This window comes from Takifugu flavidus, chromosome 14 (assembly GCF_003711565.1).
Source record: "Takifugu flavidus isolate HTHZ2018 chromosome 14, ASM371156v2, whole genome shotgun sequence".
Taxonomy (NCBI): domain Eukaryota; kingdom Metazoa; phylum Chordata; class Actinopteri; order Tetraodontiformes; family Tetraodontidae; genus Takifugu; species Takifugu flavidus.
The window spans coordinates 15,212,763-15,239,864 of record NC_079533.1 but is presented as its reverse complement, the minus strand read 5'-3'; the positions used below and the strand labels follow the sequence as shown (position 1 = coordinate 15,239,864).

The 27,102-nt window shown below is 43.3% G+C and overlaps 3 protein-coding genes across 4 annotated transcripts; all 3 read right to left on the bottom strand.

The window, feature by feature from the left end:
- Positions 1 to 3,194: 3,194 nt before the first annotated feature.
- On the bottom strand, positions 3,195 to 15,934 carry mybbp1a (MYB binding protein (P160) 1a). The gene is given in 28 exon segments (XM_057053531.1): positions 3,195 to 3,705; positions 5,211 to 5,292; positions 5,295 to 5,334; positions 5,411 to 5,512; positions 7,229 to 7,342; positions 7,672 to 7,740; positions 7,825 to 7,956; positions 8,259 to 8,340; positions 9,074 to 9,208; positions 9,607 to 9,764; positions 9,859 to 10,029; positions 10,171 to 10,350; positions 10,424 to 10,525; positions 10,671 to 10,834; positions 10,963 to 11,053; positions 11,131 to 11,239; positions 11,423 to 11,629; positions 11,769 to 11,894; positions 11,991 to 12,101; positions 12,834 to 13,123; positions 13,566 to 13,683; positions 13,803 to 13,970; positions 14,155 to 14,345; positions 14,484 to 14,591; positions 14,790 to 14,864; positions 15,093 to 15,176; positions 15,367 to 15,458; positions 15,690 to 15,934. Coding segments are annotated over 28 exon segments (3,849 nt in total). The 5' UTR covers positions 15,871 to 15,934; the 3' UTR covers positions 3,195 to 3,338.
- Positions 15,935 to 16,279: 345 nt separating this feature from the next.
- tbl2 (transducin beta like 2) lies at positions 16,280 to 19,039 on the bottom strand. The gene is made up of 7 exons (XM_057053538.1): positions 18,820 to 19,039; positions 18,228 to 18,349; positions 17,925 to 18,109; positions 17,633 to 17,784; positions 17,408 to 17,534; positions 16,998 to 17,150; positions 16,280 to 16,885 (listed from the first exon to the last, which is right to left on the bottom strand). The coding sequence occupies exons 1-7, from the start codon at positions 18,944 to 18,946 to the stop codon at positions 16,417 to 16,419; spliced, it is 1,335 nt and encodes a 444-aa protein (XP_056909518.1). The 5' UTR covers positions 18,947 to 19,039; the 3' UTR covers positions 16,280 to 16,416.
- Positions 19,040 to 19,638: 599 nt separating this feature from the next.
- Positions 19,639 to 27,027, bottom strand: pom121 (POM121 transmembrane nucleoporin). Of its 2 annotated transcripts, none has more exons than XM_057053532.1 (13): positions 26,444 to 27,026; positions 25,519 to 25,728; positions 25,234 to 25,383; positions 25,001 to 25,081; positions 24,751 to 24,922; positions 24,584 to 24,672; positions 24,432 to 24,511; positions 24,193 to 24,314; positions 24,016 to 24,115; positions 23,668 to 23,931; positions 22,053 to 23,552; positions 21,840 to 21,929; positions 19,639 to 20,592 (listed from the first exon to the last, which is right to left on the bottom strand). In XM_057053532.1, the coding sequence occupies exons 1-13, from the start codon at positions 26,968 to 26,970 to the stop codon at positions 20,492 to 20,494; spliced, it is 3,486 nt and encodes a 1,161-aa protein (XP_056909512.1). In that variant the 5' UTR covers positions 26,971 to 27,026; the 3' UTR covers positions 19,639 to 20,491. The 2 variants fall into 2 exon arrangements, with proteins under 2 accessions (XP_056909512.1, XP_056909513.1); XM_057053533.1 differs by lacking the exon at positions 19,639 to 20,592 and adding an exon at positions 21,391 to 21,654 and having other exon boundaries at positions 26,444 to 27,027.
- Between the last annotated feature and the right edge of the window lie 75 nt (positions 27,028 to 27,102).

The window sequence follows — 27,102 nt, the reverse complement described above, 5'->3', positions numbered from 1 at the left end:
CGTCAGCGATCGGTCCTCGTCTCGGCGTCTCCCTGTAATGGTTCCTCCCTCCTGCTGGAGGTCAGTTGAAGTGAATCAGCATCAGTGGATGCTTTGGCCAGGTACCAGGACACCATGTTCCTAATTGTCCCCAGCAAGAAATGCTCAGGAATATGAAGCAGTCTGGCAAGGGTCCAGCCCCGAAAGAAGCACTGAAAGAACGCTCCGCTCTTTTATCTCATTGGCATAAGTGCAACACAATGAAACGATTTATTTACCAATGGAAACTGAGCCAATGAAGGATGACTAATGCATTCTACATCCAATCACATCTGTCCAAACAATTTATCCACAGAGACTCAGCATCACGTGATTTCTGCAATTAGGAAGGAAATTTAATAATCTGGCTTCCATATTAAAGGCCTTTTGGGGGAGTTATTCCTTCAAACTAGAGGTCGATGGCAGGCAGAGTGACAGAGTGTACCCAGGTGCTGTAACTTCAGCAAAAACAGTATCAGTAGGAGAACCTTCACAAAAAAAAATCCCATAAATGTCTTTGCCTGATGAAACTCAGAGCAGCTGTGACACAAATAATTACAAAAAGGTAAAGGGAATTTCAAAATCCTTCTATTCCGATGAGACAACAAAGATGCGAAGCTCAGTTCTATTGTGGCAGCGGGGCAGGAGGAGGGATGAACCTGAGTGGCTGTCAGTGGTAAAGAACAGATCTGGCAGGATGGAGGTCAAAGACCAATAAGACAGATATCGGCATTTAGAGATGAATGAGCAGGTGGAGGTCGGGAGTAAGGAGCGGATAGATTTAAGTGGCAAGGAGAGGATGGAGGCTCGGTGGTGCTCATTAGTGATGAATAAATGGAAGTTAGTGTTGAAGAATGGACTAGCAGATGTAACTTAGCGTCTAGATGAGGAAGGAGGGAGGCTTAAGTGCTTGAAAGTGGGTAGCAAAGAATGGATCAGTGTTTTAAATTCAAGGATGCTTGTGCAGGAGAATGCATTCAAGGAATCAGAAGCCTCAAACAAGGTCAAACCAAGGAATAAACAGGGTGGTGGCAACTTACATTAGAGGTTTTGTCAGCTAAAAATCCTGTGAAAGTGGGTGGCCGGGAAAAGGAAAATATGTCATAAAAAATAATAGCTTTTTTCAAAACTCGAGCCCAGAGCAGATCATCCCTGAGTCTGGATTTAATGGTTTAAAATAGACTTTTGCTTCTCTGGGGACAGAATAGCAACTACCATAAATCCTTTAGTTAACCTACAGAGTCGGTGTAAACACAGGATCCCCAGGATCTGTGGAAATGAATCATGGGCAGTTGCAGAAAAGATGAAGGTCAGCAGCTCAGAATGGAGGTACATCAAAAAAAAAAATTAAATGAACATTGTCATCGGTTAGGAACAGATGCAGCGAGTTTGGAATAGATGGAGGTCAACAGAGGAAATTCAGGATTAAATGAATCTTTTTTCCGCACTGGCAGTCAGGAGTCGTTCAGAAATTCTTTCCAAGCGGTCAGTTATCTGTGTTGACAAACCAGGCAGTTTATGAAAATGGTGGGATGGAAGTCTGCTCTGGGAATAGCCTACTTATTGTGTTTAGCCTAATTTAGAATTAATGAGGCCAGTTAACGGGGTTTTGCTGTCCCAGCAGTCCTGATCCTCAGACAGGAGCCGGCTTCCTTCGGTCCTCTGAGGTTTCTTATTATAGTTTTCTATGGACTCTATGAGTCTGACCCCAATATTGATCCTTAATTTTGATCACATGGTGTGTGATACCTTTAAATCCACCCGTCATAAGGTGTTGATTACTGGAGGAATAAAATTTTAATCTGAGATGAGCAAAAAGCACAAACATCTTGCATCAACCAGACAGCAAAAAACAGAATGCTTTGTTACAGTATGAGGATTAACATGTGCTCAAGACCTCGCCCTCAACACCCCCACTTATTATTCCTCTGAGCTGCATTAGCAGATTGGTTCCAGGCTCTATAACTCAACTGACAAGTGACAGTTGACTGTCAGGAAGAGGTGATGCCGCCGCTCCTGCCGTCACCCCTGCTGTCAGGGTTGGAGGTGAAGGATTTGTCACCTTCAGTGTCTGTTTACAGCGTCTATTGCTGCAGGTTCAGACTGTGACTACGTTTACACTCATCGCTGTTCTCATGATCGGTTAGACGGAAAAGAAATGATGTGGTTTGAACACCTTTCTAGAATTTAAAAATTGGGGTGAAATTTGACAAACCACACAAGTAAAGAACGAGAATGAATGTTGTATTTTCTGAAAGATAACCTGAGCCCTTCAGAAAAGCTGCCCGGGTGGACTTGTTTGGACCACATACCGGTAATTACACACCAAGATTTTAATTGCTTTTTGGCTTATTAACTGATGTAAGAACATATCTGGCATTATCACAGCCCAGCAACTAATCTCTGCCTGATGTTGCTGAACATACACATCACAATTTTTATGTTCTGAAAATAGCTGCTGCAGGCAAAAACAGGACTGCGATGACCTGCAAAAGTGACCCTCTCAGCTGTAACCAGGTTGTACTTGTGTTTAAAGGACACGTTACAAATGTCTTCCCCTCCAGCAGCAGGACCCACTCAGTTACCTCATTTGTCCTGGATAAAATGTTTTTCAGACACTGGTGGAAAACACCCAGATACATATAAACATACTCAATAAATAAATGTGCTCTCAAAACCTCAGGGTGCAGATTAAGTTGCAAGACAGAAGTAAACCTGCAGCCTGCTGGAGCTCCTTCCTGGCCGGTACTGGTCCTGGGCTGGTGGCAACAGCTGATGCTTGGCTGCAACCATCACCTCAGCTCTGTCAAAGGAAGCAGCAGAACACAGAAGCAGGACTAACAGGAAAATGTTTTCAGCAGCCATTCTGATCAACACGATAGAAGTAACAACGGTTGCTTTCAGGGGGAAATCTGATTTCTTGGAACTGCAGAATCAACACTTAAGTGTTATTGGAACAAACGGCCCCGGTAACACGCTAAGGCTCTTGCAGAGGATAACCTGAGGGATGAGGCTGCCGCCCAACTGGCACTCCTGCAGATTTATGGCGGCACAGATTCAGGTTTTGTACAGTGATCCATTTGTAGAACACTGCATCACTTGAGGCGCAAAGTTAAGAGCAAAATCCTTCACTTGGGATAATCAAATGAGCTGGAAAGATTCAATTCTGCGAACGGTCAAATGACACATGAAAGAATATTTATTTGGTGCTCAACAGTCTATTAATTCATTTCAAGTCTCATATTGGAACAAGGTTTTGTCCAGAATGTGGACATTAACAAACAATCGTTAAAAAAAACAGTTTAACAGCAGGGTTTGTGTTACTTTTCTCCTGCTTTCTCTTTCTTCTGTTTGAGTTTCTTCTTCTTGGCTGGATTACTGTCAGACGGTGTTTTGCTCCTTTGGGCTGAAGACTGCTTCTTCCTCTTCTTGGCTGAGCCCGGCTGAGCGTCATTCGCCTCCCCTGTCGCTGGTTTCCGCTTTGTTTTCTTGTCCTTTTTCTTTTTTGCATGTTCCCCCTCTGCTCCCGCGTTATCCACGGAGGTCGGCTTTTCTCCCGCAGGCTCGAGAACCGGTTTCATGCGCTTTTGACGCTTTTTTGTTTCTGGCAGGAAACCCTTTTTCTTCTTCTGGGCTGCTTGCGGCTCTGCCTCCTTGTCAGGTTTCATCTTTTCGACTTTAGGTTTCCTGTTAAGTGAACAAGAACACAAAGGTCATGCAGGAGTGATCCTGGGACTTCGTCTCTGTCGAGACTGGAGCAAAAATAAGTGGGATCTGCAGGGCGTTCAATACACCAAATACACCTAACAACATCTGTCGGGGTTTGGGGGAAGCTAATGCAACAACTAAGACTGCCTTTAAGAGGATCTAAATTATTTTGCTTTTACTTAGTAAACACTGCATAATCATCACCTCAGGGGATCGGGATGATGGATATTCCAGGATTCTACTGGCATATTTGTGTATTTTTCATGAGCTAATTAGTGACTGAACACTAACGAGAGTAACAAGCGTTCTGTTTCTGTCAGCTGAAAGACATTCTAACCTTGTCGTTAATGCTTTTGTGGCATTCGTTCCTGTGCTAAGACAACATAAGCTGCCAGTGACTTGGGACTGCAGTGTAGCAGTGACGGAGAGAAGCCAGGTGCAGCTGTTTATCTGTTTTTGGCAGGCAGCTAAATTCATTATGAAACCCACGGCGGAGGCATGTTTAGTCGAAATCGTTGAGCTTTCAAAGCCAACATTGGTTTTATTTATTCATTTTCTTTTCAGCCAAAATAATAATTTAAGAAAACACAAACTGCTGTTTATGATATACAAACAAAGATCGTGCTGAGGAATCATAAATCAGCCATTATTCATGGAACCCCTAAGCCAAAAACATATTCTGCAAGCTAATCTGTTCATGTTGGATGATGAGGCATGCCGCAGCCAATGTGTTGGCCGGACAGCGTGCTAATTCTCCTTGGGTTTTATCCGCTGACCGTGTCCAAATAAATCTGCAGCATGCTAGATAATGTTAGCCAACATTAGCCTGCCAAGTTATATGATGATTCGTTTCAAATGCTGACAGAACATTTTACATAATTTGCTGGATTTGAGAAGGTTTCTGTCTGTGAACTGCAGTTGAACGGCAGGTAGAAGACAAAGTCTGGCCTATTCAATCACTGGACCAGGGTGTGGAGGCTATTTAAAGCCATGTATAGATGAAAAAAGGTGACAACTTTAAATACCTTTTTGGGTCCATCATATTGCTACGGTAGCATAACTGAATATTCAATATCATTTAAACCTCATAGGGTTCCTCTTACTTATTACTTTCATGATTCAGAATCCATAAGATACATGCCTGAGTTAAAGGCTCTGTAGCAAATTTATATGAGCTGATAAATCTAACAACTTTAAAATTAGATGGCAGCACAGCAGGAGACACAGCAGGTGGTGTAATTAAAAGTATGCAAACTACTGACTGATTTTTATTGTATTTGGTGGAACGCGGACACACAAAAGGAGATATGAGCCCCCGTAGCTTCTACTGAAGCAAAAACACATTGTAAATATCCAAATATAATCATTCTAACAGGCAGATTCAGACTCAGGGTACAAGATGATAGAGGAGCCCTCCTCAGTTGGACACACTCTGCATCCTGACCACTAGGTGCCACTTTCTCACGGATGACACGGCAACTCACGTGACTCCAAAGTGTTTCACCACAGCCCAGTAGGTGTCCTCCAGCTTGCCCGTCTTGTTGAAAGTGATGGCATTAGGGAGGGCTCAAGGGCCTTCTTAAGGGGCTCCAAGTCAACGGAGAGCTTCTGCAAGTGACAGCAGCACAATCGTGAGTGGGACTGTGGTCTCGCCTGGCAACAGCCGTTCCCTCCACACACCTACCTGCTGGTGAACCTGCTTGACCAGGAACTGACAGAGCTCCAGAGTTTTCACCACCTTCTCCTTTACCAGCTTGTTGTCTAATTGATCGACCTGCTGAAGACTCTTGAAAAAAAAATATAATAAAACATAATTATGGTTACAAACTTATCATTAAAGAGCAGCTTCATGAACTCCGTTACTTTTTTTTTTTTTTACTGCTGCTATGCAGATGGGACAGAAACAGCTTAAATTTGCTGATGAATAACCAGACTTTATATTCTTGACCGAGCCAGTCTGCTAATCTCTTTTATCCCCAGTAGCTCTGAGCTGCTATTAGAACAGAGTCATAAAATGAGGCATCTGTGGTTGTATATCGTCCCCCTCTCAATATAAATCCAAGCAAAACTAGTTTTACTCAAGCATCCATCAAGACACTGAGCTACCCTCAGGCCATCAGAGGTTTGTTATGATCTGCACGAGTCTTTTCAGCTTTTCACCACACGATCTAACAGTGATTCAGCAATCTCACAAACACACACCATTTCTCCAGCACAGCGGCAGCTTTCGTCACAAAGGAATAAAGAAGCCCGGCGCGATCCGAGCCGTTATTGTGCTCAGCAGAGCTCGAAAATGAGCTCCGTGATAAGGTATTATTAACTAAGAGAGGAGTTCTGTGCTCCAGCAGCTCCGCTTGTTTCGAGAGCAGCTACAAAAATGGAGTAGCGCAGAGCCGAAGTGTGAAGTGTCTTTCTGTGAAAAGACTGCAGAAGCATGAAATTACCCCTATGCACGCCTTTACCCTGAGCCGACACGTGGATGACGGCGAGTGCTGCATCGATTCTCACAGTCATTTATCACCGAATGCTGCGATTTAACAAGCCTCCGTGAACGACGTCATTAAAGTGTGCACGAGCCTATAGGAGGCTGGTGAATAAACAGGATGACTTAAAGAATGGAGGTACGGTTACGACCTTGTGCATAAAACGTGACGGTTAATAAACTCAGAAGACGTGACAAGCATGTTTACATCCTTTTAATGTGCTGTTAGTTACTCAAACTCAAATAATCGCAGTTGTCTTTTTTTAATAGTTTTAGTTTCTCTGTAGTCCAGCACTCATCACTAGATTATAATGATTATTCCTGTGGAAATTTTCTAACCCTAGTTTAGAACCTGACAAATGTGTTATAAGTACTTTGAAGCCAAGTACTATATGATAAGGTATGTTTGGTGTGTGTTAAAGGTCGAGAGTGAGCAACCGTGAGACCATGAAGGGTCTCTCTACTTGAAACTACAGTCATCTGTGCGCTTGCGTCACGCGCATGGTCACTGGATTTGATTTATGGAGTTTATTAAAAATCTTTCACGCTGGATCTTCGACAGAAGAAACAATGGAATTTGTCACTGCGTTACTTCAATTTTTTTGTATTCTTGTGGGGTATTTTTTAACCTTCAAGTCACTTTCTCTGATCTACTTTTAGAGCAGGCCTGTTGCTAGGGAAACAACAAAGTCCCTGGTTGAAGTTGGACTCGAGATGTGTTCCATATAAAGATTTTTAATAAACGTTAACCCGACGTCTTCACCCGCTCAAACGGTTCACATGAATCCCTCATTTCCTTTAGAAATCAGAGCTGGCTGCACATTTTCTTTCACAGGCTGTCGTTGAGTGTGTGAAACTGCAGGATTGTTCCAACCTGAGCTGTAGTAGATGAGCTAATTATCCCTACTGCTCCCAAATTACCGTCTCCCATTTTATTGCACTGTAACGGCTCTTTATCAGATGCTGGGGGAGAGCGTGACAAGTGAGGTGATGTGATGATGTACAGCCACGCAGACCTACCGCTGCCAGCTGAGCCGTGACCTTGGTACAGAGATCCGTCCACGCTGGGCCGCCCAGCAGCTGCTGAATCTCTCTGCTCTGCATCGCCCGTAACACCAGGACACATGCTTGGCCCTGAACACAAACATAGGAAAGTACAGCAGTTTCACCTGATTAGCAGGTATCCTAATATGCCACCTAATTATTATATTTAAATCATCATCTGAAAGCATTTTTTCCTTCATTAAATCTTTGATTGAACAGATGCTTCCCAGCAGATTAAAGAGCAGAAAGTGATTGAAATACACATCAAACCCATTTAATCTTTCACCCTGTGCTGGAGAACAACTGTAGTCTTTTTTTTCTGAGTCATAATAATCTAATCATTGTTTCACATCAATGAGTGGATCTTAACAGGATAACATTTGCAGATATCCTATCTGTGTCACAAGTCACGTCTCTACCTGCTGATGGACCCTGACCCCAGATTTGATGTGCTGCACGGCTGCATCCAAGAGATTCACACCCAAAACCTGGAAATAATCCAAAAGGCGGCATTACTGAGGTGGCTTCCATCTCACGCTGATCTGAAATCGCCTTCTCAATTCTGCACTCACTGGGAACCTGTTGAACAAGTCTGTGAACATCTGAGTGGTCAGGGGGCTTTTCCTCTTGCTCATGAAGGAGTTCAGAGCCTCTCTGAAGATGGCAGTGACCCGGTCCATATCCAAGCTGCCCGTAAACCTCAACTGCGTACGCAGACACCAGGGATTAGACCACAAGACATCAGAAATTGGTTGAATCCATCTGGTTTCATGGTTTTGGATGTGTAGATATGATTTTGTTTGGTACCATCTCTAGTATCGGTATATTACACACAGACACCCACAGAAACACACACGGACACACAGGCTGATGCTGATCAGTGATCTAAACAAACACACAAGCCTCTTTTCAAATTGTATAAATAATCATCTGTCCACTACACAAAACTTGGTCCCAAGGAAAGTTTTCTCATTTACAGATGAGACAGGAATGCGTGTGAACTTACGTCAGCGGCAGTTGTCGAATTCTCTTGTTGGGTGCCAGCAGGTGGTGCTCCTCTCAACACTTTTACCACATACAGAGATGCACTGAAACCAACAGAAGCCATTATTTAATGAATGAGACACAACTGACCAGACAGGAAACTGCTCAAATCAGATATTTTCACACTCACCTCTTTAACAGTACTGTCTAAAAATAATGAGGGGAGGAATGGCTACTTATATTCCTGCACTCAGCCACCAGATGGCGTCCACGTGCACACTCTCATCTGATAATACACTTTTTGGCTGTATTTGACCTCTACCTCCTTTTCCTATCAACCTTACCAACAGTGCAACATCATGTAGTCAAGGAAACGGTTAGAAGGAATGAATCATCCAGCGGAAATAATATAAATGCACTTCACGCACACGTCATCATGGCGATAAGGAAAGCCTACGGGCACAATGCATTAACGTCAAGAATGACAGGTTACTTATTATGCTAGCATGAGAATGAGTGGTGGAGCTTCATTCTCTCCATTCTTTTGTTAAAGATGTCCTGGTAAGAACTAAAGATTTGATAAGAACTGAGGAATCACATCAAACTGAGCATTAGGAGAATCAGCAGCTTTAGACTTATACATTTAAACTCCTTTCTAAGCAGAAAAAATCTCTCGTGTTAGCTGCAGTGAGATCATCCCATTAAACAATATTTTCAACAGGATTATTTGAGCAATTTAATGAGAAATTTGAAACTGGTGCTTGAAAAATAATTCTGAAAAGAACAAGTAAATATGTAGTTCAATTTTTTTATGTGCTTTCAAAAATTAACCTGTACCTGAAGTAATAGAGGGAAACAGAGGAGTCGGCCAGTTTCTGGGCTTTACTCATCAGTTTTTCCAGCATGTCGTGGAGCGCCCCCTGTCTGTCTCCAACGGTCTTGCAGTAAACTTTCGATCTACACAGCTGGTTCCTGAAACATCCCACAGAAAAATGATTACAACCCAAAACTGAACACGGCAGGGAGATGTGATGGAGCTGCAACACCCCATTACTCCCAACTCTCAGTTATATTGTGCAAAAATGGCTTGTGTTATTTTAAAATAACTGGTTGTGAAGATGGGAACTGGTCCAAGATAAAATACAATGTACAGATCCAGGACTTGTGTTTGTAGATGCTTGAATTATCCCGTGTGGCTAATAATACCATGATTAACGTGCTCCAGGAACAGATGGTAGAAGTTCAGGTTTGTATTCAAATAAGAATGTTCCTTAACAAATCATTGCAAAATGAACAAATCGAGAATTAAATAAAGTAATTAAACAGAACACGTCCAGGCTCAGAAACCTGTTTTGTAAAAGGGGTGTCACCTGAAGATATCCGCAGCACGGCGGAGGAAGTCCTGCTCCTGCTGCTGGCTGTCGGAGCTCATTCCCCTCTCGATGATGTGGAGCAGAGGCTCCACCAAACTTAACACCAGAGGACTGCCGGCCTGCCTGCCCACCAATACCTCCACGAAGTCCAACACCTTTAGTGCAGTCACACAAAGTAACCAAAGCTTATCAAAGTCATCTTCCTGTGTTTTTACCAAAGCTAAACATGAGCACACATGAATAAGGCACCTTAATCTTAAAGTCCCGGACCAGCGTCTTCTCCTTCATGATTTTTGTCTTCTCATCTTTCTTTGCCTGGGTCTTCTTCTTCTGCTCTAAGAACACTGCAGCCAGGTTCTTATCCAGCTCCATCATGGCTTCGTCATCCAGATCTTCATCACTGCTGGCGTCCTCTGTTGCCTGAGAAAGGCACATGACCTCGAGTGTTACAAACACCAGAAGGCTTCTTCTCTGCAACATCTACTTGCAGCAGTTACTGTATTACGCTATATAATTTTTTGGACATTGAGGTTATATTTAGGCTTCATTTTCAAAACCCACCAGAGCGTTCTGCTGCTGCAGCACCTTCATCAGCTCCAGACGGAAATTCTGGTCAACTACTCCCTCTTCCAATTCTTCCTCCTCATCGTCCTCCATTGCATCATCGTCATCCTCCTCCTCCTCCTCATTATCATCGTCGTCGTCGTCATCATCATCATCAGACGCGTCAGAATCATCAACCTGGACGGTCACAGATGTGGTTTGTAGACACCAAATTAACAGCGAATGTAGATAAGTGCCCATAAAACCTGACCTCCATCTCCTCATCATCTTCATCTTCTTTGTTTAGAGATTTGGTGTCATCTGTGATCACCACAGCACTGTTTTCTTCATCATCTTTCTCAGGATCCAGAACCTACGCAAACAATTGGAACTTAGAGCAAAACATGCACGATCTTAAATGAGTGTATTTTTGTTTAGAATCCGTATTGGCCCACGAATAAAAAGATATTTCCAAGTTTTATTGTAGAACCTGCGGAGACAGACAGCCTTTCACTTACATCCAAGATGGCGTTGAGAGCCGCCGGGGTAACATTAGGGCAGATGGAGGAGAAGACCGTCTTGCAGACCTGTCTGATATGTCTGCTTGGTTGAGACAGCAGGGACAACAAGATGTCCACCATCACCTCCACCCACTCAGGCTCCTCTTCCTGCTGGGCCGCGGCTGCAGAAGTAGGTGCATTTTGTTTGTCAACCTAATGTCTCTTCCTAATTTGGTGTCTGAACCTCTGTTACGGCATTCTCAAATGTATAAAGCAACTTATTTTGCATTTATCATGAACTCTAACTCACTTTGCTTCTTTTTCTTCTTGGCTTTCTTCTCCTGAGCTTTGTCCACGCAGCTCTGCAGGTCCTTCATGATATCCAGGAGCTCTTCAGGGGCCTTCAGGAGACACAGGTTATTTGTCTTGTTACCAGCAGGACACATTTATAATGACTGGACAATAACAGCATACATACCTTGAAAAGATGCATGCCGACTAACAGGAAGAGTTGCTGGAAGGCAGAGTTCTCTGCAGTTGATGCCTTCTTGGCTTTTTTCTTTAAGTTTGCGACTGACTCCAGCATGCTGTAAGACCACAAATCTTACCTTCAGAACTAATTTAACTGGTGAATGAATCAATGCAGGACTGCACAAACTAAATCTAGAGTTAGAGTGTGGATTTTAGTTGAAAAGAACATAAATTAAACATAAAGTCTTCTGTCTTTGAATGAACCGTTAATCTGTATCCTGTCAGACAGTCAGCCCCACCTGTCCCAGGCCTGCCGCTGCTCCGGGCTGAAGGGCTGGCTGCACTCAACGTGCTTCGGCTGCTTAAGCAGGACTTGAGCATATTGAACCAGGTGGTAGATCCACATGGTCCCATCGGCTGTAACTCCCAGCACTCGCTTACTGTTTACAGATGCACCTTCGCCCACTTCCTCGGCCAAAGGCATGTGGTGCATGGACAACAGGAGGCTGGGAGGAGCAGGAGGAAACAAATAACTTTTCTTTACAACTAAATTATTTACATCCAACAATACTTTGTACATTTTTTTAAAAGAGGCTTAACAAAAATAAACCACAATTTAGTTGCTGATGGTTATGAGACACTCACCCAAAGAAGGAATTGATCAACACTCCTCTGGTTCCATCATCCAGTGGGACAGAAAGCTTGTTGTTCGTCTCTGGGATGTCCGCTGAGGGCTTTTTGGTTGTAAAGAAGGCATGAAAAAAGACAAACCTGTAACAGTAACAGTAGATTGGAAGGTGACATCATTCATTTGGACTTTGTTTTTTGTTTTTATTTAATCATCACTAAGCTGCAGGTGGGGCTCACCTGGCCACATCCATGATGAGATCCTCCTGCCGCTTCACTTGGTAGTTGTCGATAATTGAGGAGAGGCGAGCAACGAGCCACTTCCTCAGCCGGAATACAGAGTTTTCTTTCCTGAAAAAAAAGGATACATGTACAGTGGGACCTCTACTTACGAAATTAAAAGTTGTTTCGTAACCTGAAAATTATGTAAGTAGAGACGCGTTTTTCATGTAAATGCCCTAATCCGTTCCAAGCACCCAAAAATTCGGACATAATTTTTTTTATAAATCATAAAAATGCATCAAAACATGTAACAAATACATGTTATGATTAGATTACCGCACAATAAATGTAGGAATTCAGTGCAAGGCTTCTCCAGGAACAAAATGAACTTTATTACAGGCTAATCTTACATTAGCCGTCATTACTAGCAACGTTAACACTTGTGGTAACACCGCCATCTAATGGACAAACATACGAACACCCACAATAAATCCTGAAGACGACGAAGAAGACGCTGGGATACACACAAACATGTACATATTGACGTCCCTCCTAGCCAATGGGATTACAGGAAGATGCTAGGCGATAGCCAATGGCAAAGCAGCTACAAGCATGTTTGCATTCGCTAAACTCCGCGAGCTGCGAATAGCAGCGGTAGCGTATTTTTGCCTTTCGTATCCTGAAACTTCTTTCGTAACAAGAGGAAATGTTTTCCCATTAAGACGTTTCGTAACCTTCGCATGTAGAGACGTTCGTAAGTAGATTGTAAAGTAAATTGTATTTTCTATTGTTTTCCATTCAAGTATCTTGCTCATCACCCAACATGGTATTACACCCAACACAGCAGACATGTACACTCACTGCTGCTTTCCTTCCTGATTGCCTTTCTGCTTGTGAGTGCTGATGTCCAGAAGCTCATCCTGCTGAGGTTGCAGGAACATCTTCTTCAACCAGGCCACGTACTGCTGCAGGGCCACAGGCTGAAGGTGCTGCACCACCCGCCACACTGATGGTACCACAGGATAACCCTGGTTGGTGAGTGAGGAGAAGCTGACCATCACAGCCAGCTGTTTGTCAGGGTCCTGGCAGCCCTGCAAGAAGTCTGATACATACACCTCCATCTCCGGGGCCAGCTTGAACCTGTCGGGTTTCTGAGAGACAAAAACAATGTGTGGATTCAATAATAGTGAATAATAATAGTTGGATTCCAGTGAATAATCACTGGAATACAACATGATCAAGGTTCTACATAGGGAGAAAAAAGAAAATAATTGAAGATGGGACAGAACAACTGCTGTAACAGCACAAGATAATGGTTGAAAACATAATGGGGACAACTGATAAATCATCAATAATAAAGTAAAAATTAGTATATTAGTAATACCGGTAATAATGCGGCACAAATGGACAGAAAATCCAAGATTTTAAAGAGGACAGCTCGTACATGTCAGGAATATGAGATTAAATCAACAAGCCTTTCTAATATATCTGTAAATTTCTTGTCACCATTCTGGTTTTTAAGGTGATTTTAAGCAAACATTATAGTGTGTTGTTAAAATGAGTACAAGGACGGTCGTGGATCAGAGCTCTGACCTGTGCAGACACCACGTGCTCGCCATAGTGCATCATCACTTCGCCTCTCAGCACCTCTTTCAGCTGGGCTATAGACAGGTAAGGCAGGGAGCTGCCCAGCAGACGGAAGCACAGGTAACTGGAAATACAGGAAAATATCTGTGGAGGACTGTGCTAACAGAACCTGGTTTACTGAACATTTCATCAGCAAGTTGCTAACAACATCATCACAGCCCGCGATTGTCTGTCGGGACTCACTGTGCAGGACCCTGCTGCTCCTTTAACATGCCCTTAACAATCGCATGGTTCCAGAAGAGCTGGAAGCTGCCTTCCTTCAGGGAAAGCTTGAGGAGGTCCAGAGCCACCGCCGGAAGAACGTGGTCCTTCTTTGATGATTGGGCAGCCGTGTTCAACATTTGGGTCAACCTGTCAAACATCAGAAAAATTTTACACTTTTCTTTATGTTTTAGACGTGATGTCTGACCGTTCCAGTGTGGGGCATCATATCATTTTAATTCATATGGTCTCCTAGTCCAGGCAAACACAACAGATAACAGCACTCTGCTAAAATGTAGAGAGACAAAGCCAGAAGCAATGACAGTGATCATACTTGGGGATGTTGTCAGTGTTGATGATGGTTGAGGAGCCCAGAAGTTTCTTGAGCTTCTGGGGTTTGAGTGTTTGTGGGAAGCGCTGCAGCGCCACCAGCAGCAGCTGCAGCTGCTCTGGGGTCCTGAAGGCTGCAGCCAGGTCAGCCTGAAGAGCACTGAGCAGTACCTCCTCAAATACCTCCTCCGATATCTGAAGTGCAGATTTGAAAGAACAGAGGAAACTTATGGATGGATGAAACTGAAGAATCATTAAAGTGACAAACTCAAACATTTTAAGTGAACAACTGTCTAAATGTATTTAAAGCTGTGGCTGAACAGCTAAAGATACCTCATTGAGGATGTCCACCATGGTTTTATTGGGCAGGTCCCTCAGGTGCTGTCTGTGCTGACTGAGACTCTGAAGGAGCTGCACACATCCCAATACTACCTGTGGTTCCTGGAGGAACAGAAGCAAATAACTCAGAGACCAATGATGCAGCTTGCAAAACAGTAAATAACATAGGCATAACATTAAATGACTTTTCTTCAGCACTTTGCAGCAGCTCAGCCAACAAAAGTGTCGCTTTATCAAAAAACAGTCACAGTTCTGAACTATTTGGATACAGCACATACATAAATTATGATGAACACTCACTTTAGAGAGACGGCCAGACTGTTGTAGAGCTAGTACACCAAAAAAGTTCCCAAACAAAGCATTTCTGATCAGGTTCTGCAGGAAAGAAAAACATTTAAGTGTCTAAACTTAAAGAAAAACAAATGAAAATAAGATTTTTATTTCCAGGATAGGGCTAACAATTTGGGGTCAATCAGAGTGACCAGAGTTGAATCACTGTTTTCAGACCAGTATTAGGTTAAGTTGGGGTTATTAAACTGCTAACAAACACCTCTGAAATAATATACTTGAATAGATATCAATCAGCCTGATGAAGCAACTCACCTTTTTCACTGTCTGTAGATTGTGCTTTTGTTTGATTCTGTTAAGTGTGCTCTGCAGAGTCACGTCTTCAAAGGCATTTAACACCTGCCAAAGAAAGGCACTTTTAAGTAATTGGTAGATTTTCGTTCAAATTGTTATACTTTGTACATAAAACAGTCCAGTTGATAAAGATAAGCACATGTAACTATTAGCACTGAAAACATGAGTATGGAAAGAATGATTAGACCCAAACGCAGATCAGAGATCAGCAGACAGCCTTCTGATATCTGCTCACCTGTCCCAGAGCCAAGCTGAACCCAGGTCTTGCAGCCTCTCGGCTGTGAGCAAGCCCATCCACCAGCCTTTTAAAGGTATACTCCAACTCATCTGCCTGCAGTATATACAAGGCAGCCACAATTTACATTTTTATTTTATTGTAATTTAAACAGGGTTCTACCAGTAACATTACTGAGCTAATATAAATCATACCAAGTAGGACGACACTACAACAAGACATTTATAGAGAGAATACCGTTATTTAAATATTTGAAGACATCATATTGTATTTATTTCACTGATTTCATATGTGTTACAGAACTTTTCTGTGACAGTGTAGACTTGCCTTGTTGTTGGCTTTCAGATACTGAATCAGGTCTTCTATCGCCTTCAGACGAACCTCCTGATCCGGTTTCGCCAAATCCCAGAAGAAGTCGAGGAAGACACGGTTTTGCTGCAGTATCCCGGCCGACCGGACCGGTCCCACTGTTTTCGTGGACATTTCAACCATTTTTACAGACATCTCCTGTAACAACCACAACTGATGTCCATGCTGTTCAGGAGGAAAACGTGCGTAGCACTGTAGCTACTGCTTCCGGGTCAAGACTTCCGGCATTTCTTCTTCCAATGTTGTGTACTGGTAAACGCCACCACCTTGTGGTCACTAACTGAGTAGCAGCTTGTCAGGTAAAAGAATAATAATATGTGGATTTTATTTATATCTATTTTGTTACTTACAATTAAATAATAAATTCACCAGATGGCTCTGAAATTTTTGGTTTTAAAAGAGTGAGAAAGTTGTGATTTTGAAATGATGAATCTGGAAAATAAAGCTCTAATGCTAAAAAACCTATTTGGTTTGAAGGAGACTGAGAAATAAAATAACAACATAACCACAGCATTACTGGCCAGAAAACATACAGACTCAAACATTTTGGACTTGCATAAAAAGATTCTTTATTAAAACTGCATGCACATTTCATTTTTACTAATCAGTTTTAGGAGCAGCGCGGGAGAGGATGCTGGTAGACATTCAGTTTGTCAAAAATCCAGATTAGAGCACAGATCTTTATGTTCTTTTACTGACAGAACCTGCTAGAACAGTGTCCAGAGCGCTCTGAGCCTCTTTGATTTGCTGTTGCAGTCTCTGCTTCATGCCCTCATTCTGGGCCTTTTTCAGCATGTCCTGCATGTCGCTGATAGCTGCCCGATAGCCTGGCGCATTGTGAAACACTCGGATTGCTCTGTCACCACTGCACACTAAGAAGCGGCCATTAATATCAAATCTAAGGTCCGTGATCTCCCCGCTGTGAACACCATGCAGCTCCTCTTCCAACTGGCCATTTGCAGTGTTGTACATAGCCACATTAGAGCCATCGCTGATGGCCACCACCCGGCCATCTGGAGACAAGGCCACCCGGGTACCATCAGAGGAAGCACAGGGGACCGTCTTGAGGAGGTAGGGATCCTGCTGCTTTTTGTACTCCACATCTGTTTTCCACAGCTTCCATGTTCCATCCTTGGAGACAGTGACCATTCTAATGGATAAGAGGTAAGAAAATAGTTCAGTGCAGTGTTTCCTTGACGACGACTCCAAGAACACCACGCTAACCTCACATTAAAATCTGCTGCCATCATGACAGAGCATACCTGTGAGAATCGTTAGAAAAGGCAAATGCGTGAACTCCCGCAGAGTGGCCCTTCAACTCAAAAGCTCGTGTCACTTCTTTGAAATCGCCAGTCTTCCCAAAGCAAACCTCCCACACCTTCACATCAGGGGTGAAGCCACACGATCCAACAAACCTGAATAAAGATGACACACCTGTATTTTACACAGAATATTCTTAGCACAAAATGAAGAACTGCAAAAGTAGTTTTCATTCTCATTAACGAGTCTAATCAATAAGCAAAAAAAAAACCCAACTGACTGTTGCAGTACTATCTGTCCGCCATTAGATGTCCTCGTTGCTCAGAAAAGAGCCCAATAACCAATTTAAAATCGATCCATGAGAAACTTGTTTTAAGTGAAAGGTTTGTAGGGATGGAGGAATGGAACTGACCTGCCACATGGTGAGATGGCAGCATAAGAATTAACTATCTGGTTAGTGTTAATCGAGGAGAGTATTTCCCCTTTCAGGTCCCAGATAAGAATGGTGGTGTCAGTGGAGGCACTCATGATGAACTTTCCTGCAGAAGACCAACACAGTGGTTATAAAAGACATGAGAATAAGTTCAACAAGTAGACCAACAAAAGTATGAGTTCAACACTTTTGGGAACTGTGTACCTGTCTCTGCAATTCCTATGTTGAGGATGGGAGCCTTGTGTTTCTGTGGAAAGTCCTCAGTCGCAGCTTTAAAGCTGAAGGTGCCGTCCTCCTTTTTAATCATTTTAAAGACCCGAATGGCGTCTCCATTTGCCAGCCATATGATAAATGCCCTGCAGCAACAAGTTAGGTGAAATTGTTATCCTAAAGTTTAATTTAATCTCTAATTTTAAAATACAAAGCCAAGTCAAAATATTTGTTTGGATAAGATAGTAAACCAAACATATCAGTTCTTGTTCGGTGGAGGGCAGACCTGGAGTCTGGACTGAAACGAACTAGTATGGCGTGATCCAGTTCCACATTCGCTCTGAGACACTTGTGTTCCCGCTCCAAGAAGTCTTTGGTGCTCCAGATTCGGACAGTGCGGTCATCGGCACACGATGCCAGGTACTTCCCATTACTGCTAAAGTCAACGCATGTCACATTTCCACTGTGGCTCTGAAAGGTAAGCGGAGGAAAGTCAAACCAGTCAGCATCTGTTCAAGATGCAAAAACACACAAAAATCCTAATGTAGCATTTCACAAATGGGATCATGGTCGTCCTGTTGCACAATACCTTCAGTGTGCTCGCCAACAGCTGATGAGTGAAAGTGTGCTGTGATCCTTTTTCCTTGCGGTTGCGATGCTTCTCTTGTCTCTGTTTCTTAGATGCAGGGCCTTTCACAGCAGTGCCTTCAGCTAAGACAAAATAACAACTAAAGATGACTGGAATTCCAATATGGAACAGGAAACACACAGAAACGTTTCGATTGCAATGACAATACTGAGGTTAAAACCAGTTGCACAAACTTCTACTGCACCTGAAATATATCAGTGTCTAATGTCTGAAAACTGACTTGTAAAATACAAACACTTCATCTTCACAAATAACTTGAAAAAGCTTTGATTTCATTTTCTAGTGATTGGAAAAATAACAGTTTTTTCACATGCTCATTAAGCATGAGGATTATTATGCTCAGCAGAATAAGAAAATATTTTGTAATGGAACTTTAGCCTTTAATGATAGGAGTGTGCATAACTAACGTAGAATGAGATTTAATGCACCTTTATGTCTGTCAACGGTTATGAATGAACTCGTGTCAAAGACCAGCGGTGAGTTGGTGACTCACCACTCCGGCTACAATTACATTAGCTTGTGCGGCTATTACCGGAAAACTCCTCCGCCTGCTTTATCTCTTCATTTAGTTCTTCTTTCCGTCTGCCCACCGCAAATGCAACCAAAATTACCAGTACACCCAGTAACAAAGACAAGGCAACCAGAGCTGCAAACTCCATATCGAAATCTTAGCGCCACGTAGGTTGCACTGCTAGCGTCTTCTTCGACGCTGGAGGACTGCGCGTGCTCAAACTTCTTCTTCTGTGACTTACTCAAGGAACGTAAACACCACGACTGCTCCCTAATGGAGTGGAGGTTGAAGGCAAAGAGACGCTTCACCCAGATCTTTACACGACGGCACCTGTTAGCTTAAAGGTACTTGCTTGTAAGGAAAATACTTTAAGCTAACAGGTGCCCGTAATAAATATACAATAAATGTTCTTTCTGTGGTAGCAAATTTATTCTAGTGGTTTAAAAGTGACCTCATTTATTAGCAAATAAATCTATGGTACACATTGAGTAGATCCTGTCAGTCCAGCGTGCATGGTCACCCGACTTAAAAAGGTTGCTTTGTTGCCACAATAAAAACTAGAATGGAACTTAGGAATGTTATCTTCTGGCTGGATTCTTGAAAGGCTTAGGTTTTTAATAATTAAAAAAAATTAACCATCAAAAACTGCATATGTTCAATTTTCCATAAGAATTGATAATCATCGGTGAGAATATCTGTTAAAAAAAAGTGATTTTAGAGAAAACAAAGTGACAATGTTTAAATTTTTGCTAATTTCTTTGCCAATAGTACTTTAGGGCCAAATCAATATTGATTTTGCTGTCTTAAAAAGAGGCCGAGAAAGAAAAAAACACACCCAAGTTTTGAGGATAAAGATCAAAGGTTCTATTAACAAACATGAAATGAAGATTAGGCTTTGGTTCTTCAGCACAATTTAGGAATTCCTCCTAAACATATACTGACCAGATAATTACATCAGTGTTGGCATTCACAGTTACAAAAAAGAAAAGTAAAAGGCTGTCCACAGGACTCTGGGAATGCTTGCATTGTCTGAAGAAACAAGAACATAAAAGGTATGCACTACCTATATTAAGATGTACTTTACTTTGACCTTTAAGTGCAGAAACATCTCATTTACAGGGTCACAGAGCCAATTAAAAAAATAATTTAAAATGCAAACATTGCAAAGCTTTACATTTGCAGTGTTGTGTACCTCATCTGACTAGCATTCATTCGGGTACTGTACTCAAATATTGGGTAATGTACAAACCAGGAAACACTCCATGTACAAAAATAAATGTGAGCAAATGCTCCATCTTCACCACACATCAACTTCCGCTTTAAGACAAACCCAGAACAATATCCACATACTGTAAAAAGAAAGAAAACTTTGGATATGCTTTTGCTCGCAATCACACTCAACTGTCTTTTTCTCACTTTTATTAGCACATTGTTCTTCCCCCTCACTGCTACATTCCCTCTTTGAGTCCTACACTCATCCAGGCAGCATGAACTCAGCTATTTGGTGTCATTTCCAACTCCTCTGCAAACACCACGTTCCGTCTAGCACAACCCACAGGAGGAGGGGAAGGAAGCAGAGAGCACGGTTCATTGGGGGGGGGTGTTGGGCTTAGAATAGAGCAATGTTAGCCAGATTAACCACAGCTACTATAGCCAAGTTCTCCTAAAAGCCCCACTGGACAAATGGAGCTGATCACTTCTTCCTGTTGTGCTGCCGCCGTGCCTGCAGCCTCTGTCTTGCCCCAGAGGGTTTTGATCCAGCTCCAATGGAGAAAGAGGGAGTTGGTGAAGCTCCTGTGACAGAGAGAAGGGATGATAATCACATAGCCAAACTTTTCAGGTGGGTCTTTTGCTCTCAGCTTGCTGCATCACACCTTTAATTGTGAAATACTGACTGACCCAAGCAAACACATTCAATTTGAAATTCTTTCAAATCTTAAATAGGTCTGGAGACATCAAGCTACAATCATTTTTAAAATTCTTCTTTTGACCTACAAGGTCCTCAGAGGCCTAGCTCCATCCTACCTGGAGGAGCTAGTGACACCTTATATCGTAATCAAAATAGACCGCTCCGCTCTCAGAATGCTGGTCTACTTGTGGTCCCAAGAGTCTCTAGGAGTAGAGACATTTAGCCGAGCATTTAGCTACCAGGCCCCCCTGCTATGGAACCAGCTCCCTGTCCAGGTACAGGAGGCTGACTCCATCGCTACTTTTAAGATTAGACTTAAAAAATACCTCTTTGAAAAAGCTTATTGTTACTAATTCTGTAGTTCCAGTTACTATAATAGACAAATTATCATACTTAGGGGGTCGTCTAATCATTAGTTTAACATTTTAGCTATGCTGCTATAGGCCGAGGCTGCCGGGGTCCAGAAACATGATCGCCTGAAAAAGAACTCTGTCACCCTGCAGGGGTCACAGCTGCCTCGCCTCTCCATTTCTGCCCCCCCCCGTATTCATCTACAGCACATGTGTCAAACTCAGTCCTTGAAGGCCACGATCCTGCCGGGTTTTCTGTCCTACCAGGCTGAAAATGCATTCAGTGGGATAGAAAACCCGGCAGGATCGTGGCCTTCGAGGACTGAGTTTGACATGCCTGATATCTCGGCCTTCATAGGTGTATGCTGACCTACTGACCTCTGACCCACTCAATTCTACCGGCAGTTTATTATAATGAACATAATTAATGTATTTCATTGATCTCTCCCTATTCTCTCCTCTACCTGTCCTCCCCCTTGTCCTCTCTCTCTACCCAGCCGGCCATCAGCAGGACGCTCCACCTATACGAGCCTGGTCCTGCTCAAGGTTTCTTCTTGTTAAAGGCGAGGTTGCTACTCTTGCTTGTTGGGGTCAGGCCTGGGTTTGTGTAAAGTGCATAGAAACAATTTGGATTTTAACAGATGCTATATAAATAAAGATTGATTGAATCTAGTTGTTTAGCCTAAAGGCTGACAGTAGAGAATAATTACATTTAAATTGGGCTTAACAGGTGATAAAACCAGGAATTTTCATACATAATACACATCATCTAAATGACTTACCAAAAGGTACAGAATTGAAACCTTGAGCTGGAGTTCCAAAGGGTATTGGACCTTGGGCAGCACTTTGGCCGAAGGTTGGTGTAGGTGTGCCTGGAAAAAAAAGCAACAAAAGCTCTGATTTTTAAAGAAAGACATTAAACGGTGGCTCTTATGTCAATGTAAGCATAAAGAATGATATGAAACAATTCTAATATTCTCTAATAATTCTCTTACCAAATGCTGGCTTATCAGTAGCAGCAGCCGCCCCAAAGTTGAAGCTTCCCATCTGCGGTGCAGCATTATTAGAAACTGGGGTCCCAAACTGAGTTACTGCAGCGCCAAAGTTAAATCCACTGGGTGTTGCCGGAGCAGGGGCAGAGGGCGTCTGCTGAGGAGGGGCTCCACCAAATGAGAATGTGCCAGAGGTGGCACTCTGAGTCTGAGATGACGCACCAAAGCTCGGTGCAGCAGGAGCCGCTGCTGCTGCACTGGTGCCAAATGCAAAACCAGTAGAGTTGGCCCCAAATGCTGGTTTAGTCGGGGTCACAAAGCTGGTTGTCGTGGTGACAGCAGCTGCTCCAAAGTTGAATGGGGATGGAGCAGGATTTGAGGCAGTCGTGGATGACGTGCCGCCGCCTCCAAACGGGAACGGTTTGGGAGGTTGTGACGGTGAAGAGCCAAATGTTGCCTGTGTCAGTGACGAGCCAAACACTGACTGTGTGGTTGGTGCTTGAAATGACGACTTTCCGAAGCTAAAAGCAGGCTGAGCAGTGGTGGGAGCTGTGGTCACAGCTGTGCTCACTGTGCCAAACCCCCCAAAAGATGCACCAGTTGTATTCTGGCTTGGCGCCACCTGGCCAAATGCAAATACCTTTTGTTTTGAAGCTTGAGGGTCTGGTTGTGTAGCTCCAAATGTAAAGGAGCCATTGCTAGAGCTTGTGGTAGCAGCACTGGGGGCGGGGGCGGGGGCGGGCGCTGTTGCTGCTGCTGCAGCCGGGTTGGCGGTGGTGGTAGTGGCCCCAAACTGAAAGGTGCTTCCAGCATTAGGGACCAGCGCTGGAACTGAACTGGTGCTTGCTGCAGTTGGTGCGGTCCAGTTTCCAAAGAGTGACTTCAAAGCTGGCTGGTTTGCATTTTGGGTGGCGGCGACAGAGTTAGCGGAGGTTGTGCCAGTGACGGTGCTGCTCATGCTCGAGAACATGGATGGAGCAACTGTGGTGCTGCTTATGGAGCCAAACAAAGACGATGTAATGTTGGAAGAAAGTGTAGAAGCTGGGTTTGTAGCTGTAATGGGAGAAGACTGAAACCCAGGTCCTGCAGTGGTGGCGCCAAAGATGGGTTTGAATGTTTGGACAGGTTTGATCTCTGGGGTCGACATAGCTGATGAGGTCGCTGTTGGCGTGACGGCGAAGATGGGCTTGAACCCTGAAGCCAACAGAGGGTTGCTAGTGACTGAAGCAGAGTTGCTGTTGGTAGAGGCAACAGTAGAGGTGGGACTGGAAGCAGAGGTGTGGGTGCTACTCTGGCCCAACAACCCAAAAAGTCCAGGTTTTCCTGCATTCGGAGTAGTGCTGGGCGCCACAGACACCTGGCTTGGCAGCTGAGTAAAGGCAGAGGGAATCGAGACACCAACAGAGGAGGACTGAGGCTGGGACACAGGTGTCAACTGTGGAGTCACTGAAGAAACATTCAGCTTTAAGCCAATGGGTTTAGCCAGTGAGGGTGGTGTCACAACTGCAGAAATGATCAAATTAAGGAGAAGAAAATCAAATAATTATTCAACAGTGATCTCATTAGCTCTACTGTTTGCAGATAGTTTTGTGGAAGCATCTTTGGTTCACTAATGTACCTGTAGTTGAGTTGACAGTAGATAGAGAACTAATAGGAGTGCTGCTCTTCATTTTCAGAGCCTCAAGCAGTGGGCTAGAGGCTGCTGGGGATGTAGCCACGCTCGTCACGGGGCTTGGGTTTAGATTGATGACTGGGATGGCAGCAGCAGAGGTTGTGGGCAATGGAGCTGCTAGCAGACTGCTCAGAATGGTTGTAGTGGTCGAGTTAGTAGAAGGCCACTGGGAAAGGGCGGTATCGGAAGGAGAGACAGACTTCTCTGGCTCTGGTGTTGGAAAAATAAAATAAAAATCGCACGTGTCATATGTCACAGTTGGGAATCGACCACAGCACCACTGTTGATACCCACCAGGTGTCTCCAGGATCTTCTGGATCTTGTTGATGGCAGCCTTCTTCTCATCATCAAGGTCCTTCACAGTGATGGTATAGCCCAGTTCCGGAGGTGGGGGCTGCAAAAGAACAAACACAATGAACATTAGAGAAATCTACTATATCAACACGTCTATGACTGTGTACAACTCCTTACCAAAGATATGTTATCATCTCTGTGGCTGGATATCAACTGGATCCTCCGTTTCCTTTTCCCGCCACTACCCGTTGAGTTGATTGAGGTAGTGACTGGGACCTTGGGGACCGGGGTCAGTTCAGCTGCAACAGCAATTATAAGGATAAGAATGTTTTTTTTTTTTTTTTTTAAACTTTGTATCATAGAACAGGCTTCAATTCAAGTAAGTGAATGTTTTCTTTTAATAAAATGTGTCTTACAAGTTACAGCTGCTTTCTCAGAGGCTGCCTGGTCTGACTTCATAGAAGATGCTGAACTGGGAGACTGTCCTTCTTCCTCTCTATTAATGAGATCAGAAGTTTAAAAAGATACATTAGGTTTAGATTATCATTAGGAAACTACAGCAATGTACCTGGATCTTTTTGAGGCTCCCTCTGGAGTCTGTGAGCGAGATGATCCAGGGCTGGACATCGTGGGACTGGGTGCTGACCTTTTCTTCCTCTGAAAAATTAAATAAAGTGTGAGATCTTAATCTAACTTAAGCAAGGCCAAACAAAGGTGCTAAAAGCAAAGTTATACCTGGCTGAGCCCCAATGTAGAGCTGTAAGAGCTGTGGATGGGGTTTCGTGTGGTGCCTGGGGTTCCTCTTGGTGCATGGAATCCAGTGCCAGAACTAATAGAGGATGTGCGAGACCTCTTCATAATGGACTCCTCCATCAGGGAGGTCATTCCTCTTTTTAGGCTTCCTGGTCTAAAGCAAGGAAGGAAAATCTTACACGCAAAGATCAACACGTAGATTTAACTGTGTATTAATTTAAGATAAACTCACTTGGGAACCAGCTGTGATGGTGTTCCATTGGGTAAGAGAGGTTCAAAAGCAGAGTGTGCACTCCCACCACTGTCATTACGCCTAAGAAAATATAATCAAATGTAAAACCAAACATATGATCGAACTACTGACAGCAACACACTAATTATGATATACAATCAGGATTACAATACAAAAAAGTAATCTCGATATGGGAATTTTGTCGGTTCTCATCATCCCTTTGAAACCAATACCTTCTTTTGTTCCTCTGCTCAGTTGTAAAGCTTCTGTCTTCATCCTCTACGTTTCTCTTACGACTTTCCTTTAACACCTTAAGGACGCTTTCTCTTGAGCAAGGGTCCACGGGGCTCTTCGGGAGTCCGGCACAACTCAAATGGTCTACACTACATGCAGAGTTGGAAACAAAACAGTTTTGTAACTCAAGCTGCAAAGACACATTTTAATGGGGCAAAAATGTAGCTTTGCGGGATTCTGAACATTAAAATGCCTAAAGCCAAATAAAAACAACATTTATAGACCTGGGGCTACTGTGGTGGTCAGGCCTTGCAATCTTCACTGTGACAGGGCTGAGGATACCCATAGAGTTGCGAGGACTGAGGATGCTCTTCTTCCTGAAGCCATCCCATTTTACAGGCGGTAGTACACCCACTGATGAGATACCCGGCTGCTGCAAGGGGTAGTGACGCTGTGGGGTGATGGTGAACCTAGCTGGCACTCCAGGAGGCTCCCTGCAAGAAGACATGCAATGTGAGGGCACATAATTCTTGCATATATTAATAATTCTTCAGTTATTATCCCACACCTGTTTACATATTTCAACTGGTTCTTTTTGTTAAATTAGGCTTATAAAAACACACACCAAAACCTATATTAATGTTGCATTACATTGGAATAATCTAAAATATTAGATCCAAGTTCTTTTTTCACCCACAGTAAATATACAATAGAAACCTAACGGAGACCAAACAATATTATTACAATATTATTATATGACTAAGAAGTTCAAGCAGGGATTCGCTTGAACTTCTTAGTCATATAATAATATTGACATTGAACATGTGCTTTTCAGCAAAACTAAGAAAAATTGAACGAAACTTATTTGACTTCTGGCGTCGTTTGTACAAAATCGAATTTCTGTTCACATTTTAGCAGAAGCATCAGATTCTATAGCAGACAATAGTCCACTTGTTGCTCTACGGAACCAAAACACTACAAAGGAAACTACACGAAAACCCCTAAAAACCAAACACAACTTTAGGTGTTGACTCTTCGATTATTGTGTTGTGTAGGTCCGAGAACATGTAGCAGTATGTTATAAATCTATAAAATGCACATTTTCTTATTAAACCCCGCTCGGAAACTGAACGTTGTCCGACACATGAAGCTATCGCGGGTCTGAGACTCGTGTTGGAAACGTTACTGATTGAGTGAATGAGTACGTACCCAGCAAATGACAGTCTCCGGTTTGGAGTATAAACTGCATGGTTCGGTCTGGACAGCTTTTCCCGGAGCTGTTCTCGGGGATTTCTCATCACTCTCGGCCTCCCGGAGGCAGCGGGAGGACTTTCGGGTTTACCGATGTAACTCCCCATGAGAAAATCCCGAGGGCTGAAAATAAATGATTCAGTCTCCGATTCTCTCCGGTAGACCCCAGTTACTCCAAAGTTACTCTCTGGCTCCCGGACCGCGGTCTTGTTTTTGCTACTCTTACTTCTTTTCCGCTGTGCAACCGACACGCCGGTTGCCCCCCAACCCCCCAGCCAGCGCCGGATCCCAAATGGGACGTTTAATTTCACCCGCGGATAAAGGCCCAACCTGGCTGGAAGTAGTTCACCGTTGTGATAATACCACAAAATGCAACAAACTATGAGAAATAAAATAAGATAGAGAAACACTGGAATATAATAAAACGCTAAAGTAACGAGGCCTAAAGCAGAGAGGATGGCTAAATGCTTTTCTCTAGGCGACATGGCGGTAACGCGCCGCCGGAGGACTTTGATATCCCATCATGCCGCGCTTCTGACAATACTTCTTCTCTTTTTAAGGTTTGAATATTTATTTTGCATTTGCGTGTATTAGCGCCATCTTGTGGGCCGGAGAAA